This window comes from Artemia sp. Qi Xiang Cuo, chromosome 1 (genome assembly GCF_049724085.1).
Source record: "Artemia sp. Qi Xiang Cuo chromosome 1, ASM4972408v1, whole genome shotgun sequence".
NCBI lineage: Eukaryota > Metazoa > Arthropoda > Branchiopoda > Anostraca > Artemiidae > Artemia > Artemia sp. Qi Xiang Cuo.
Genome location: NC_142794.1, coordinates 28,278,243 through 28,295,652, shown reverse-complemented (window position 1 = coordinate 28,295,652; position 17,410 = coordinate 28,278,243). Strand labels below are relative to the sequence as shown.

At 36.8% G+C, this 17,410-nt stretch overlaps 1 protein-coding gene across 1 annotated transcript in view; it reads left to right on the top strand.

The window, feature by feature from the left end:
* LOC148956173 (coiled-coil domain-containing protein AGAP005037) overlaps positions 1-17,410 on the top strand; it is a 398,884-nt gene that overhangs the window by 157,224 nt on the left and 224,250 nt on the right. Inside the window, exon 6 of the mRNA XM_089089607.1 lies at positions 531-711. Coding sequence (XP_088945733.1) covers positions 531-711 — 181 coding nt within the window. The remainder of the gene's footprint in view (positions 1-530; positions 712-17,410) is intronic.

The following is a 17,410-nucleotide window of genomic DNA, read 5'->3' as shown; positions in this document are numbered from 1 at the left end:
TATGAGAGTTAGAAGAGTTGTGTCTAAACATAAGCGTTTGAGGCTTCGGGCACATTCCCCCCGCCACTCTCCAAGTTATCCATAAGCCATCCTCCCCAACAGCTGATGCACAACTATAAACGACTCTACTTAAAATTCTAATCAAATCTAATTAAATCAATTTCTAATTAAATTGAGCTTTCATTTTATGTTCTTTTGAGCTTTCAGTTTAGTGGTCTTTTGAAAAATCATTTTCTTTTATTGGGGATATTTTCCCCATTTTTTTAACTTTAGCAAATTTTTTCAGGCTCGTATATTTTGTACATTATTATCAAATCGCATCATTCAAAAGTTCCGCTTACTATTAGCAAAGTTGTTCCTTACTTGCAGTTCGTTACCACAAACTGTTCGGCTGAGACCTTCCTATCCTAGCTAGGGGAAAATATTCAAAAGTAAAATCCTTTCTTATTCATTTATACAAAGGATACTTAGGGCCTATGCCTCCTCTCCCCCACTTTTTAAATTTTGATAACTTATAATTTTCTTCACAGGGTCCTAAGATCTCTAACCCTCCTTATTATCAAATGATCCATCCAGTTCCTGGCGAACTACAGGTACAGCCTAATAGAAGATTTCCAAACTTCACTCCAGCAATGCAAATAGGACCGAATGGGGACATTATAAGATCATTTTCTCCAACTTTAGAGCCCCCACTGCAAATCAACCAAAGAGGTAAGTGCATTTCTAAATAGAACAAAAAGTATTTAATCAAGTTAGAAGCAGGAAGAAACCAAATTGGGTACATTACGAGGTCATTAGAAGTCACTTTTCTTTTATGTCTTCACGGTTCCTGTTGCGCTATCAAAAGATTAATAGCAGGAAAAGGTACACATGACAATTTTCTCCTGTGTAAGAATTTGTGATATGAATGTCTTATTATAAGGTAGAACTTCTACAAAAAAAATTGAATGTACTTTTGAAAGAAACATAAATTGTACGAATTGTGCTGAAAATAATAATTGAACCACGGAAAAGGTTCTGAAAATTTAAGCAATTTCCTATAAAAGGCTTTAATGATTTTTTGGACAAAATTTAAAAAATGTATTGCATACTTTGTGCTTATAAACCACCATAATCATTATAAATCATACGTAAAATTATGTGATTAAGGATGCTCCGCTGAAAACCACAAAAAATTATTACCCAAATATATTTGTCGTATATTTTACACCCCCCCCTCGCTGTAGATATATTTAAAGACATTCACTTTTTGGGGATGATCAAGGATGAAGATTTCTTTCTTCTACTCTCAACTGAATCTACTCTTTATGTTTATCTTAATTAAAAAAAAACAAACAAGTTTTTCTAACTGAAAGTAAGGAACGACGTTAAAACTGAAAACGAACAGAAATTATTCCGTATATGAAAGGGGCTGTCCCCTCCTCAATGCCTCGCTCTTTACCATAAATTTTTTTATTGTTTTAAAAAAATAGAGTTGTAAGAAAGTCAAACTTTCGCGTAAAGAGCGAGGCGTTGAGGAGGGGACATCCCCTTTCATATACGGGATAATTTCTGTTCATTTTCAGTTTTAACGTCGTTCCTTAATTTCAGTTAGAAAAACTTGTTTTTTTTTTATTTAATTTTTGAACGTTTTTGAATTACTGCAGGTTTTGATTTTGGCTCACCGTACATGAATAATTAAAACTAAATTTGCATATTAATTTTACTTTTATTTGGTTAAATGGCTTTCTCGAAACTTGTTTAATTTTATTTACGAACGTTTTTATTAGTAATAAATATATGTAACTTACGAATAAACTTACGTAACAAACTTCTATATTCATATATTAGGGGGTTCGCTCCTTAGTCAATACCTTGATCTTTAATCTAAAGTTTGAATTTTGTTCCAGTTCTTTAAAAATGACCCCTTAATCACAAAGGCCGTTAATTAGAATAAATAGCTCTCATGAAAGTACTAAAACTTTGGCTTGAAGAGCGAGGTATCAACTAGGGGGTGAACCCAGTCATATAAGTAATATTTTCTGTTCGTTTTAATTTTTGATCTTGCTCCTTACTTTCAGTTGAAAAACTTTTTTTTTATTTAATTTATGATCTTTTTTTTAAATAATGGTGGAAAATCCGGAGCCCCCTTCATAGCAATGTCCCTTCCCCCATGACAACTTCCTTCACGGAAAGATCCTCCCACATAACCCCGACCCCCCCCACTACCAGAAAAAATCCCCCTGAAAACGTCTGTATACTTCCCAGTAACCAATACTATATGTTAACATTGCGTAAAGTTCATAACTTTCAGCCCTCTCCTCGGGGACTTCGGGGGATTAAGTCATCCTAAAAGACATAGTTATCATTCTTTCGACCATGCTGAACAAAATGGGTATCTGAAAATTTTGATTGGGTGACTTTACGGAAAACGCTCTTAAAACTTAAAACAAGCATAAATTATTCTGTATTTGAGGGGGACTTCCCCCCTCCGCAGCCCCTTGGTGTTTACGCTAAAGCTTTTTATTGTTTTGAGATAAAACCTCTTATTCCAGTTCAACGGCTCTTGTGTCTCAGAAGTTGTTCTTGAAGAGTTAGGACAAAAGTCAAACTTCATTTTAAGGAGCAAGGGGATTAATTTTAAGCGTTAATGTCGATTCTGTTAGCACTAATAATAAAGGCGTAGAAATACTCCCTGGAATCAAGAGGGACTAGAAATCAATGTTGACTACCTCCCCTTCCCAAAATCTGATTGTATATTTATTTGAAAGCTCAAAGAGAGTTAAGGCATTTAGGAACTAAAATGCTCTCTTTTAAGGCATATTCCCTCCACTCCACCTACAAAATGGTCCATCGTCCCTCCTTCAAAATAACTGATGCCCACTTACACATCACTCTGTATAATTTTATGAAATATGAAGCAGATCAGTTTATCTAAATTAAACTGTAAAATTGAATGTCAGAATTTTTTTTTTCCGTACCATCGGAGGTATCATTCGACAGCACTCTAATTCAGAATTAGTGTAACTAAAGTGAGATGGGAGATTAATTCCTAGCCCTTCCCTTACCTACATTCATATCCTTACCTACAGGTAAGGATATGAATAAAATCTAAATTGACTCTACAATATGTCACCACGTAGTACTATTTTTTTTTTATTTAGTCAAGAATATTTTCGGAGTGAATTGAAATTAAGGGAAAAGTATAAAACCCCTCTTCCTTATATATTATTTGAATTCTCAGAAAAAGTTAGAAGATTCGGATCTGAAAACGTAGTTTTGATGCTTCACTATCTACTCCCTCTTCTTCCCTGACAGATCCACAAACCGTCCACCCCCGATAGCTGATTCACGAAAATGCAACATTCTAACGAAATTCTATGAAACCTCAAATAAAAATCCCAGTTTAATAAAGCTAAAACAATTGGTATAAATTAACCGTTTATTTTATTCTACAGTATATAACTCTTGGAATAACTAGGAAAAAAAGTTAAAAAGGAACTCTACAGTATTAAGGCCTCTAAAACTGGGAAGCTCAATACACAGCTTTTCAATAAATTGAAGTCGATTGGCTATTTTCTAATTTTTATTCGGTTGTATTTTGGCCCGCTTTTTATATAAACGTGGACTACTGATTTGATGAGGTCGCCCCATGGGGAAAAACAATAACAAATAAACACGAGTCTTTTTGAAAAAATGCATTATTTTTTGTTTTTGAAGGTAAGGGCTTAAAACCTATGTACTATAGTTTGCTGTTATGCCCAGTTCGATGGTGTTGTTTTTATTATGATCAGTTTTCGTGTTACCCCCATTTCCTACGATTTTACAAATTTTCTCAGGCTATTAGCTTGTGATGAGTAACTTTAGATTTATTTAGTTTTATATCTTAGGAATCATGATAAAAAGTCAATTCTTTTATGCGTATTTTGTTATCAAAATGACTTTTTAAAAAGTTCGGTTGCTACTAGTACGAGTTTTTCCTTGCTTACAGTTTTTTTTTACTATTAGCTGATTGATAAGTTTAAAACTGTTCGTGGTAACGTACTGTTAGTAAGGATTGACTCCAAAAGAAGGTTTTCAATACCAATATATAAATCAACAGAACAGATTCGTATGGTAACTTTAAACATTGAAAATTCTTGAAGTTTAAGGTCATCCACCAAAAGCCATGAATCTGTGAAAATTTGCCTTATTTTTAAATAGGGAGAAAATACCCCAAAATGGGTATTAATTAGCATTGCATGATCAACTTTTTTAACCTAGTCTATAATATGGGTGCTGGGGGGGGGATCTATAGTCTCCCATTACAAATCATTAAAAAAAAACTTTCCCTAAAAATAAGTTTTTCAAGGAAATATAAAGACCTTTATTAAAATCAAAACAAGGAGAGAAATTCTCCAGGAAATTTTCCAAGGGAGCAACTTTCCAATGGGGAGGGGAGGGGATTTTCTGGAAAAATTTCCCACAGAGAGTGGGATTCCCGGTATGACTTGAAAATTATCAGAAATTAAAGTATTTTTCAAATGAAAGCATGCTAAGGAGTATTTTTGAGACGGAATTGTCCCCAAGAAATTTTTCTGCGGGAATTTTCCGTGAAGATGGACTTGTCGGGGGGCGGGGGGCAGTTTTTCACGGGGAGATTTTGCGACGGGAGAACTTTCCAAGGATTAATTTTTCCTGAGGGTAGGGAATTCCAAAAAGTAATTTTCCGTGGGGAAGAGTCCATAGAGTGGGAGCTAGATTTTCCGGCATTATTTGAACAACTATGAGAAATTGAATTTAATAAAATAATAAAAATTCTAATTCCAACTGAAAGTGAGGAGCAAAATTAAAACTTAAAATAAACAGAAATTATTCAATATACGGCGGGGTTGCCCCCTCCTCAATACCCCGCTCATTGCGCTCAACTTTGATTTTTTGTCCGTATTCTCTAAGAATGACTCCGGAAACACAAGAGTCGCTTAATTAGAATACGAAGCTTTTTTCAAAGTACTAAAAAACTTCAGTGTGAAGAGCGAGGGATTGAGAAGCTGGATACCCCCCTCCTACACGGAATAATTTCTGTTCGTTTTAAGTTTTTATGTTGCCCCTTACTTTTCGCCGATAAGACTTTAATTTTATTTAATAATTACAGATTGGTTACCATGAATTTCTTGACAACTCTGCTTTACCAAGCAGATCTTAAACTTTTTTTTGTTTTTACGATAATATGAAATAAAAGGTTTTTCCTACTCACATTCTCTATCTCCTGCTGTCTTCTTAACAGCATATCTAAATAAATGCGATATTTAAATTTCATCTAATGCCACTCAACGTCTCTTCTTTACACAGCTTTTTTCAAGCATGGGTAGCTTGTTTATCCAATTTCAAAGTTACCATATCTTTTCAACTTTCTGGATACCTCAAAGAAAACTCACAGAGCAGAATTCTTCCCCAACTGTTTCATAAACTTACCACGTCAACTGTTAACCAACTTAAAGACTTACCTTTGTGAATGGGAATCTTCTCAAGTAGATTATAAAAGTTTGATTTTATTTAGTATTTGCTGTTGCCAGGCTCTGTTGCTTCGGAAAGCCTACAACTTTCCAAAATTCATTCAAACATAATTTCCTGACGTTATTGGACTTTTTGTCTTATATTAATGTAAGAAAGAGAAGTTGGTTTAAAATTTACCAAATCTGAATTTATGTTTTTCAACAAACTGTGATACCACTTATAAGTTTGCCATCTTCCCCTTTTAATTATTCTGTTAGGATAAACGAACGGAACATTATGGAATGGATCTATTCCTTAAAGTGGGGTTGTAAACAGGGGTGGATCCAGGACTTTTTATGGGGGGGGGGTGTGTGCAAAATAGGTTGATCCGATAAACTTGCGTTAGGAGCAAGTTTAATTACTTTGGGGGGGGGCCTTGCCCCCTGGAACTGCCACTTGTTGTAAATCTGAAGAAATTGACCAAAAAAACAATTATTAACTCAGAGAAAGGAATTCAGCTAGACTTTTAATCTGCTTCAAGACCTTGACAAAGCCTTGACAGGCCTTGGCAAAATCATTTTCCGCACCCGTCAAAACCTTAAGTTTCATGACCTTTCAGCCCTTACTTATAAAGAGAGGGCAGAGATAAAATTTCCAAACCCCAATTTGAGCCCTAACAAACTTCCCACTTTGTAAGACGATATAGTTATATCAGGGGAAGGAATGAAGCTTCCATTTACTTGATAATAGTTTTTGGAGTTAGCGAGAAATTACTATTCTGTATTTTTTACTAGTTTTCACTGATTGTTATTAAGTGGTGTTCGGAAGTATTCAATAAAAATATAATTTTACTAAATAAAGCAAAGGACCTAGAACGGAGCCCTGCAGCACACCGCATTTTAATGGGTACGAGGATGAAACATCGTCATTTGATACTACCTGCTTGGACATTCAGAAATTTATAAAAGTGTTTGTGGACGACTTAGTCCAATATTTTTAACAAAAGAGGCAAAATCAATAGATAGATAGATCATGTATTTAAAAGCCATATACACCCAAAAATTTATGAAAAATAAAGAAATCAGGAACAGAACAAATTACAAAGCACACATAAATATAATGCATAGCGAACAATACCTAATAATAAATTTAAAGTTAAAGTTAAAAACTTAAAGTAAATTTAAAGTTATGGTTAATTTAAAGTTAAAAATTCGGATGGGCAACTACCTCTCGGGAAGTTATGATGTTGGTAGGCTTCAAAATGAAAATTTGAGAGACCCTTTCCAGGAACAGTTGAATATTAAACAGGAGACTTTAAAATTTGACAATGTAGAAGATGGATGGAAATAATTTTAGGAATATAATTTGTGAAACTGCTGATGATGTCTTAGGAGTAGAAGTGACCCTAAAGCTCCGAACGGGACTCCTTATATGGGCATAGAATACGGACGGGACTCCATATATGGGCATAGAGTCATTAGGGAGAACACGTGGTTAATGTCACTCCGGTACGTACACCATATATGGGCATAGAGTCTTTAGGGAAAACACGTGGTAATGTCAGTTCCCGTACGTACACCAAATAAGGGCATAGAGTCCCTGGGGAGAACACGTGGTAATGTCAGTCCCGTACGTACACCAAATAAGGGCATAGAGTCCCTAGGGAGAAAGATTGTGTAATCAGTCAATGACCTCTTTTTCCAAGTCAACAACAACAACATCGACCTTGACATTCGCTGAGAGCTTGCACTTAAAACAGCATCAACATCGACCTTGGAACACCTGTACTGTCGACCTCAATTCACCTATCGTGAATCAATAATTCCCCTTAGAAACAACAAATTAATTCCCCTTTTTTGACAAATCAATCAACCAATGACATCATTTGTCAGACTTTAAAAATTTTTGCCTAGAAACGATTCTCCAGGAATAGATACAAGTGATTAATGACTTTGCCTTGGAAAGAACTCTTTTGGTCAAACTCCAAAGGATATTAATAGCCAAAGGCCATGGAAACAATTCCCCCAGAAACATCTTAGCGATGAATTGTTTTAGCGCGGGAATCAAGGTTCTTATTAATTTGAAATGCATTAGCGCAGAGATGCCAAAAACAAAAGGAACACGCTGAATTACTTTTAGGGATTATTTGGGGGAAACTGTTTTAGACAGTTTATGGAACTATTTCGGCGAAACAGTTAGAGACATTTTAAAAGATGATTTTTGAAGAGATTTTAGAAGAGAATTTAATGGTGAAACTCTGTGGTCGTTATAATACACAAGTTTCATTTGAACAGTTTTGTGAGGTCCTCTAACCCAACCCCAAAGGGTTCCAATCCTCCTACCCCAACCCCGAAGGAAGCCCCCGGTCCTCAAAAGCCCCCCAAGCTCCCAAAGGGCCACCGGCGCCCCCAAAGGCCCACCCAGACCCCCAAAGGCCATCCCCGGGCCCCCCAAAGGCCCATCGAGCTCCCAAAGGATCAACGGGGTCCCAAAGGCCCTCCACCGGTCCCCAAATGTCCCCCAGGCCCCCAACTGCCCCCCTGGACCCCCAAAGGCCCTCCCTGTGCCTCAAAGGCCCTCCCCCGGCCCCCAAAGGTCCCCCGGACCAGAGAAGTACCGCCAGGATGCGCCGTGGGCCAGGAAAGCGCCACAGGATGCGCCGCAGGGATGCGCCGCGGTTCAGGAAAGCGCCGCAGGGGAAGCGCCGCAGGGAGGCACCGCAGGAAAGTGCCGCAGGATTCGCCGCAGGGATGCGCCGCAAAAAAAAGTAAACTAAAAAGTAAAAATTTCGAAATGTTACCCCCCAAACGCCCTCCTCAGACCCCTAAAGGCCCTCCCCCGGGCCCCAAAGGTCCCCCGGGCTCCCAAAGGACCACCGACCCTCAAGGGACCCACATACCCACAAAGGCTCTCCCCGAGCACCCGTCTTTCGTTGATGTGTGTTGTCTGAAACCCATGATTTGGGATGTGTAGTTTGCTACTTCAGGCTTTTCTGAGCTAAGGTTTCATAGTATTTCATAGGTGAATGCTGTCTGAAACCAAAAGTTTGGGATGAGTAGTTTGATATTTCCGGCTTTTATGAGCTAGGTTTCTTAGCCTTTCATTGGTGTGTGTTGACTGAAACTTATGATTTGTGATATGTAGTTTGCTATTTTTGACTTTTCTGAGTTGGATTTCTTAGTCTTTAATAGGTGTGTGGTGTCTGAAACCTATGATTTGGGATGTGTAGTTTGCTATTTTCGACTTTTCTGAGCTAGATTTCTTAGCCTTTCATAGGTATGCGTTGTCAGAAAATTATGAGTTGGGATGTCTAGTTTGCTATTTCAGGCTTTTCTGAGCTACGGTTTTCTAGTATTTCGTAGGTGTATGTTGTCTGAAACCAATTGTTTGGGATGAATAGTTTGCTATTTTTGACTTTTCTGAGCTAGGTTTCTTAGTCTTTTGTTGATGTTTGTTGACTGAAACCGATTATTTGGCATATGTAGTTTGCTATTTTTGACTTGTCTGAGTTGTATTTCATAGCCATTCGTAGCCGTGTGTTGAATGAAACCTATGTTTTTTTATTATTAGATTGCTACTTTTGACTTTTCGTAGATATATTTATTAGCCTATCATATTTGTTTGTTGTCTGAAACCTACTATTTGTAATGAATAGTTTTCTATTTTGACTTTTCTGAGCTAGGTTTCTGAGCCGTTCATAGGTGAGTGTTGTCTGAAACCTATGATTTGGGATATGTAATTTGCTATTTCCGACTTTTCATAAACGGATTTCTTAGTCTTTCGTATGTGTGTGTTGTCTGAAACCTATGTTTTGGGATGTGTTGGTTGCTATTTTTTTGACTTTTCTGAGCTGGATTTCTTAGCCATTCGTAGGTGTGTGTTGACTGAAACCTACGATTTGGGATGGTTAATTTGCTATTTTTGGCTTTTCTGAGCTAGATTTCTTAGCCTATCATATTTGTGTCCTTTCAGAAAATTATGAATTGGGAGGTGTAGTTTGCTTTTTGGACTTTTCAGAGCTAGGATTCTTAGTCACTCATAGGTGTTTGTTGTCTGAAACTTCGGGTTTGGGATGAGTAGTTGACTATTTCAGACTGTTCTGAGCTAAGGTTTCTTATTATTTCGTAGGTGAATGCTGTCTGAAACTTATGATTTGGGATATGTAAATTACTATTTCGGGCTTTTCTGAGTTGGATTTCTTAGTGTTTCATAGGTGTGTAGTGTCTGAAACCTATGATTTGGGATGTGTAGTTTGCTATTTTAGACGTTTCTGAGCTAGTTTTATTAGACTTTCATAGGTATGTGTTGTCAGAAGTGTATGATTTGGGATGTGTAGTTTGATCTTTAAGTCTTTTCTGAGCTAAGGTTTTCTAGTATTTCGTAGGTGAATGTTGTCTGAAACCAATAGTTTGGGATGAGTAGTTTGCTATTTTTGACTTTTCTGAGCTAGGTTTCTTAGACTTTCTTTGGTGTGTGTTAACTGAAACCTATGAATTGGGATATGTAGTTTGCTATTTTTGACTTTTCTGAGCTGGATTTCTTAGTCTTTCATTGGTGTGTGTTGTCTGAAACCTATGATTTGGGATGGGTGGATTGCTACTTTTGACTTTTCTGAGCTGGATTTCTTAGCCTTTCATAGGTTTTTGTTGTCTGAAACCTATAGTTTGGGATGACTAGTTTGCTGTTTTTGACTTTTATGAGCTAGGTTTCTTAGCTGTTCATAGGTGAGTGTTGTCTGAAACCTATGATTTGGGATATGTAATTTGCTATTTCTGACTTTTCATACCCGGATTTCTTAGTCTTTCGTAGGTGTGTGATGTCTGAAACCTCTGATTTGGGGGTGTGTGGGTTGCTATTTTATGACTATTTTCTGAGCAGGATTTCATAGTCATTCGTAGGTGTTTGTTGACTGAAACCTATGATTTGGGATGGTTAATTTGCTATTTTTGACTTTTCTGAGCTAGATTTCTTAGCCTTTCATAGGTGTGTCCTTTCAGAAAATTATGATTTGGGAGGTATAGTTTGCTTTTTGGACTTTTCAGAGCTAGGATTCTTAGTCACTCATAGGTGTTTGTTGTCTGAAACTTCGAGTTTGGGATGAGTAGTTGGCTATTTCAGACTTTTCTGAGCTAAGGTTTATTAGAATTTCTTAGGTGAATCCTGTCTGAAACTTATGATTTGGGATATAGTATTTCGTAGGTGAATGCTGTCTGAAACTTATGATATGGGATATGTAAATTACTATTTCGGGCTTTTCTGAGTTGGATTTCTTAGTCTTTCATAGGCGTGTGGTGTCTGAAACCTATGATTTCGGATATGTAATTTGCTATTTTCGACTTTTCTGAGCTATGTTTCTTAGCCTTTCATAGGTCTGTGTTGTTATAAAATTATGATTTGGGATGTGTAGTTTGCTATTTCAGGCTTTTCTGAGCTAAGGTTTTATACTATTTCGTAGGTGAATGTTGTCTGAAACCTATATTTTGGGATGAGTAGTTTTGTATTTTTGTCTTTTATGCGATTTTTTTCTTAGACTTTCTTATGTGTGTGGTGTCTGAAACGTTTGTTTTGTGATTGTTTTATTTCTACTTTAGAATTTTCTGAGATTTTTTTCTTAGCCTTTCCTAGGTGTGTGTTGACTGAAACCTATGATTTGGATTAGTTGTTTGCGATGTTTTTATTTTATTAGCTAGATCTATTATAGGTTAAAATGTTTGTGTTTTATGAAAAATATGATTTTGGATGTGTAGTTTTCTATTTTAAATTTTAAGAGCTATTATTATTATTACGTAATAGGCGTTTGTTGTCTGAAACTTCTAGTTTGGTATGAGTAGTTTCGCTATTTCAGGCTTTTCTGAGCTAAGGTTTCTTAGTCTTTCATAGGTGAATGATGTCTGAAACCTATGATTTGGGATTTGTAAATTACTATTTCGGGCTTTTCTGAGAGAGATTTCTTAGTCTTTCATAGGTATGTGTTGTCTGAAACATATGATTTGTGATGGGTGGATTTCTACATTTGACTTTTCTCAGCTGAATTTCTTAGCCTTTCATAGGTGTTTGTTGTCTGAAACCTATAGTTTGGGATGACTAGTTTACTATTTTTGACTTCTCTGAGCTAGTTTTCTTAGCCGTTCATAGGTGAGTGTTGTCTGAAACCTATGATTTGGGATATGTAAATTACTATTTCGGGCTTTTCTAAGCTAGATTTCTTAGTCTTTCGTTGGTGTGTGTTGTCTGAAACCTATGATTTGTGATGAATGGATTGCTACTTTTGACTTTTCTGAGCTGGATTTCTTAGCCTTTCATAGGTGTTTGTTGCCTGAAACCTATAGTTTGGGATGACTAGTTTGCTATTTTTGACTTTTCTGAGCTAGAGTTCTTAGCCTTTCATAGGTGTGTCCTGTCAGAAAATTATGATTTGGGATATGTAAATTACTATTTCGGGCTTTTCTGAGTTAGATTTCTTAGACTTTCAGAGTCATTTGTTGTCTGGAACCTGTGATTTGGAATGTGTGGATTGCTATTTTTTTACTTTTCTGAGCTGGATTTCTTAGCCTTTCATAGGTGAGTGCTGTCTGAAACTTATGATTTCGGATGGTTAAATTTGCGATTTCCGGCTTTTATTAGCTAGGTTTCATAGACTTTCATAGGTGTTTGTTGTCAGAAAATTACGATTTGGGATGTGTAGTTTGCTATTTGAACTTTTCAGAGCTAGGATTCTTAGTCCATCACAGGTGTTTGTTGTCTGAAACCAATAGTTTGGGATGATTAGTTTGCTATTTCAGACTTTTCTGAACTAGATTTCTTAGCCGCTCATAGGAGTGTGTTGTCTGAAACTTATGATTTGTGATATGTAAATTACGTTTTCGGGCTTTTCTGAGTTGGACACTTCTAAATTTTTCCACACACTAAAACTTACACACACACACGTCAAAACTTACACACACAAAATCTTAGACACCCAAAAACTTACACACACACACACACAAAAACTAACACCCACACGCAAAAACTTACACACACAAGCAAAAACTTAAATTCACAAAAAAAATAACATGTAAACAAAAACTTACACACACACTAAAACTTACACACACTCACAAAAAATTACACACACACACAAAAACTTACGGACACACACGAAAACTAACTCACACACAATACACACACAAACAAATACACACAAAAAACTTACACATGCACACTAAAACTTACATGCACATAAAAACTTACATGCACACAAAAACTTACACACACGCACAAAATCTTACACTCACACACAAAAACTTACACACACACACACGAAAACTAACAAAAACACTAGAACACTAACACACACACACACACAAACAAAAAAAACAACAACAGATCACTAACACACACACACACAAAAACTTACACACACACGCCAAAACTTACACACACACAAAAACTTAAACCCAAACACACACAAAAAAAAAAAAACAACAACAAGAAAAAAAAAAAGAACAAAAAATAATAAATGAAAACACAATAAAAAACAAAAAAAAAACAAAATAAACACAAAAACAAAAACACAAAAACAAACACACACACAAAAACTAACACTCACACACCAAAAATTACACGCGAAAAAAAATTTACACACACATACACACACACAAAAAAACAATAAAACAAGAATATGAAAACGTATATGCAGATAAAAACTTACACACACAAACACACAAATACAAAATAAAAAAAAAAAAAACAAAAAAAAAAAAAAAAAAACAAACAACAAAGAAAACAAACAACAAAAAAAACAAAAAAAAAAACACACACACAATTAAACAAAAAAAAAAAACAAAAAACAAACAAACAAAAACTGACACATGAACACAAAAAAAACTCACACACACACACGCACACAAAAATACAAACACACACACACACACACACAAAACTCAAATACGCACAAACGAACTATCACACACACACGCAGAACCTTACACACACACAAAAACTAAAAAGCAAACCAAACCACAAACACCACCAAAAAAAACACAAAACAAAAACCCAAACAAAAACAAAAACAAAAAAAAAAACACACACACACACACAAAAACTTACACCCACACACAAAAGCTAGACACACAAAAACTTACACACACACACACAACAACTTACACCCACATGCAAAAACTTACATGCACACAAAAACTTACATGCACACAAAAACACACACACACACAAAAACTAACACACACACACAAAAACTAACACACACACACAAAAACAAACACACACAAACACACACCCAAACAAACAAACACACACACACACCTACACATACACACACACACTTACACACACAAAAACTTACACACACACACACACACACACAAAACTTACACACACACACAAAAAACTTACACACACACAAAAACTTACGACACACAAAAACTTACACACACACACACACAAAAACTTACACACACACAAAAACTTACATGCACACAAAACTTACATCACACACACACACACACAAAACTACACACACACACACACACACACACACACACACACAAACACACACACACACACAACACTGACACACACACACACGAAAACTTACACAAACAAAAACTTACACACACACACACAAACACACAAAAACTTACACATGCACACGAAAACTTACATTCACACAAAAACTTACATGCACACAAAAACTTACACACACACACACACACACACACACACACACACACAAAAACAAAAAAACAAACAAACACAAAAAAACACAAACCCAAACAAAACAACAAAAAAAAAAAAATAAACAGACACACACACACACACAAACTTACACACATGCACATACAAACAAACTTACACACACACACACACAAAAACTTACACACACACACACACACAAACATACACACAAACACACAAAAACACACACACACACAAAACTTACACACACACACACAACACACACACACACACACACAAAACTTACACACACACACACACACACACACACACACACACACACAAAACTTACACACACACACAGAGCACAGACACAAACTTACACGACACACACACACAAAAACTTACACACACACACACACACACACAAAAACTTACACCCACACACAAAAACTTACTCAAACACACACAAACACACACACACACACAAAAACTCACACCCACACACACACAAAACTACACATACACACAAAAACTTACACACACACACACACACACACACAAAAACACACACACAAACACATACACAAACATATACACATATACACATATACACACATACATAAACATACACATACACACACACACAAAAACACACACACACAAACACACACACATACACAAATACACACACACACACACGAAACTACACACACACACACACAAACACTACACACACACAAAAACTTACACACACACACAAACCACACACACACACACACACACACAAACACACACACAAAAACTTACACACACACAAACTACACACACACACACACACACACAAACTTACACACACACACACAAACATATCACACACACAAAAACTTACACATGCACACAAAAACTTACACACACACACACAAAACTTACACACACACACAGCACACAAACTACACACACACACACAAAAACTTATACACACACACATTAAGACACTACCATACACAGTTACATTGTCTTAATTTTTCAAATTTCATTTTGAATTTCTATCGTGAAATGCAAGAGTTGGAATATTTCAGTAGTGACTTGCTGTGCTTTACCTTCACAGTTACATTCTCTGATTTTTCGAAGTTCACTTCAATTTCTGTCATGAAATGCAAGAGTTGGAAAATTGGGTCTTAGTCCACCAGCTCAGTATTGGCCCAGTCCACCAGCCTGAACGGTGGAAATTCACTAGCTCAGAACTGGGGTCATAGTCCACCAGCCTGAATGGTGGAAATCCACTAGCTCAATATTGGGTCTCAGTCCACCAGCCTGAATGGTGGAAATTCACTAGCTCAGAATTAGGGGTCATAGTCCACCAGCCTGAATGGTGGAAATTCACTCAGCTCGAATTGGTGTCATTAGTCACACTGGTGAAATCCACTGGATTGCACACACAATGATGGCACAACACACACAGTACAAGAGACGACACCTAACCTCTTCCGGCGAGCATGGTTAGGCTAGGTTAGCATGATTAAGTTAGGTTGAGGCCAGGTTAGGCCCACGTACGCTTCACTAGGTTAGCTTAGGTTAGGTGAGAGACAGGCAAAAAGTTAGGTGTATGATTAGGTTAGGTTAGGTTAGAGTTAGGTTAGGTTAAGTTAGGTTAGGCTAGGATAGCATACGTATGCAGTAGTACTTAGGACATCCTAGACTAACCTAACTTAATATTACAAACCTAAATCTAACCTAACCCACGCCCAACGAACACTTTGGGACCGTCCCTCACCGGGGCTAAGCTAACCTAAGTGAAGCGTCCACGGGCTAACCTAACCTAACTAAACAACCCCACACATACCCTAGAAAAAACAAACCAAACCATACTCACCGGAAAATGTAAGGTGTCGTCTCTTTGTGTGTGTGTTGTCCCTGTGTGTTATTTGTCTCTCTCTGTGTGTGAGTGCGCACTTAACCTCGTCTACTGTGAATTTCACCCATTCAGGTTGGTGGACTAAGACCCCAATTCTGAGCTAGTGAATTTCCACCATTCAGGCTGGTGGACTAAGACACTAATTCTGAGCTAGTGAAGTTCCACCCTTCAGGCTGGTGGGCTGAGACCCCAATAAAGAGCTAGTGGATTTCCACCATTCAGGCTGGTGGACTATGACCCCAATTCTGAGCTAGTGAATTTCCAGCGTTCAGGCTGGTGGACCGGGTCCCCAATACTGAGCTGGTGGACTAAGACCACAATTTTCCAACTCTTGCATTTCATGACAGAAATTCAAAATGTACTTCGAAAAATCAAGAGAATGTAACTGTGAGAAGGTAAAGCACAGCAAGTCACTACTGAAATATTCCAACTCTTGCATTTCACGATAGAAATTCAAAATGAAATTTGAAAAATTATGACAATGTAACTGTGATATGCTAGTTTTCGTGTGTGCGCATAAGTTTTCGTGTTTTTGCGTGTGTGTAAGTTTGTGTGCGTGTGTTTAAGTGTGTGTGTGTGAGTAAGTCGTTGTGCGTGTGTGTTCGTTTTTGTGTTTGCGTTTGTTTTCGTGTTTGGGTTTTTTATATTGTGTGTGTGTGTGTATTTTTGATATAGAGGGAGAATTATATATTGATAGAGTTTTATTGTGAGTAAGTTTGTTAGTGTGAATGTTTTTGTGTGTGTGTTTGTATGTTTTTGAGTGTGTGTGTTAGTTTTTTTTAGTGTGTTTGTGTGTTAGTTTTTGTGTGTCTAAGCTTTTGTGTGTGTTTTTTTTTCAGTGTGCGTGTATGTGTTAGTGTGTGTTTTTATAATTGTGTTTGTGCTTTTTTGTTTGCGTGTGCATGTGTTTGTTTTTGTGTGTGTGTGTGTGTGTGTGTGTGTGTGTGTGTGTGTGTGTAAGTTTTTGTGTGTGTGTGTAAGTGTTGGTGTGTGTGTGTGTAATTTTTCGTGTGTGTATGTGTCAGTGTTTGTGTGTGTGTGTGTAAGTTTTTGTGCGTGTGTGTAAGTTTTTGTGTGTGTAAGTTTTTGTGTGCATGTAAGATGTTGTGTGCATGTTAGTTTTTGCGTGGGGGTGTAAGTTTTTGTGTGTGTGTGTGAAGTTTTTGTGTTTGTAATCTTTTGCATGTGGGTATAATTTTTTTTTGTGTGTGTGTTTGTTTGTGTGTGTGTGTGTGTGTGTGTGTGTGTGTGTGTTTGTTTTTGTGTTTGTTTTTGTTTGTGTGTGTGTATGTTTTGTGTGTGTGTGTGTGTGTGTGTTTTTTTTTTTTTTTGTGTGTGTGTGTGTGTAAGTTTTTGTGTGTGTGT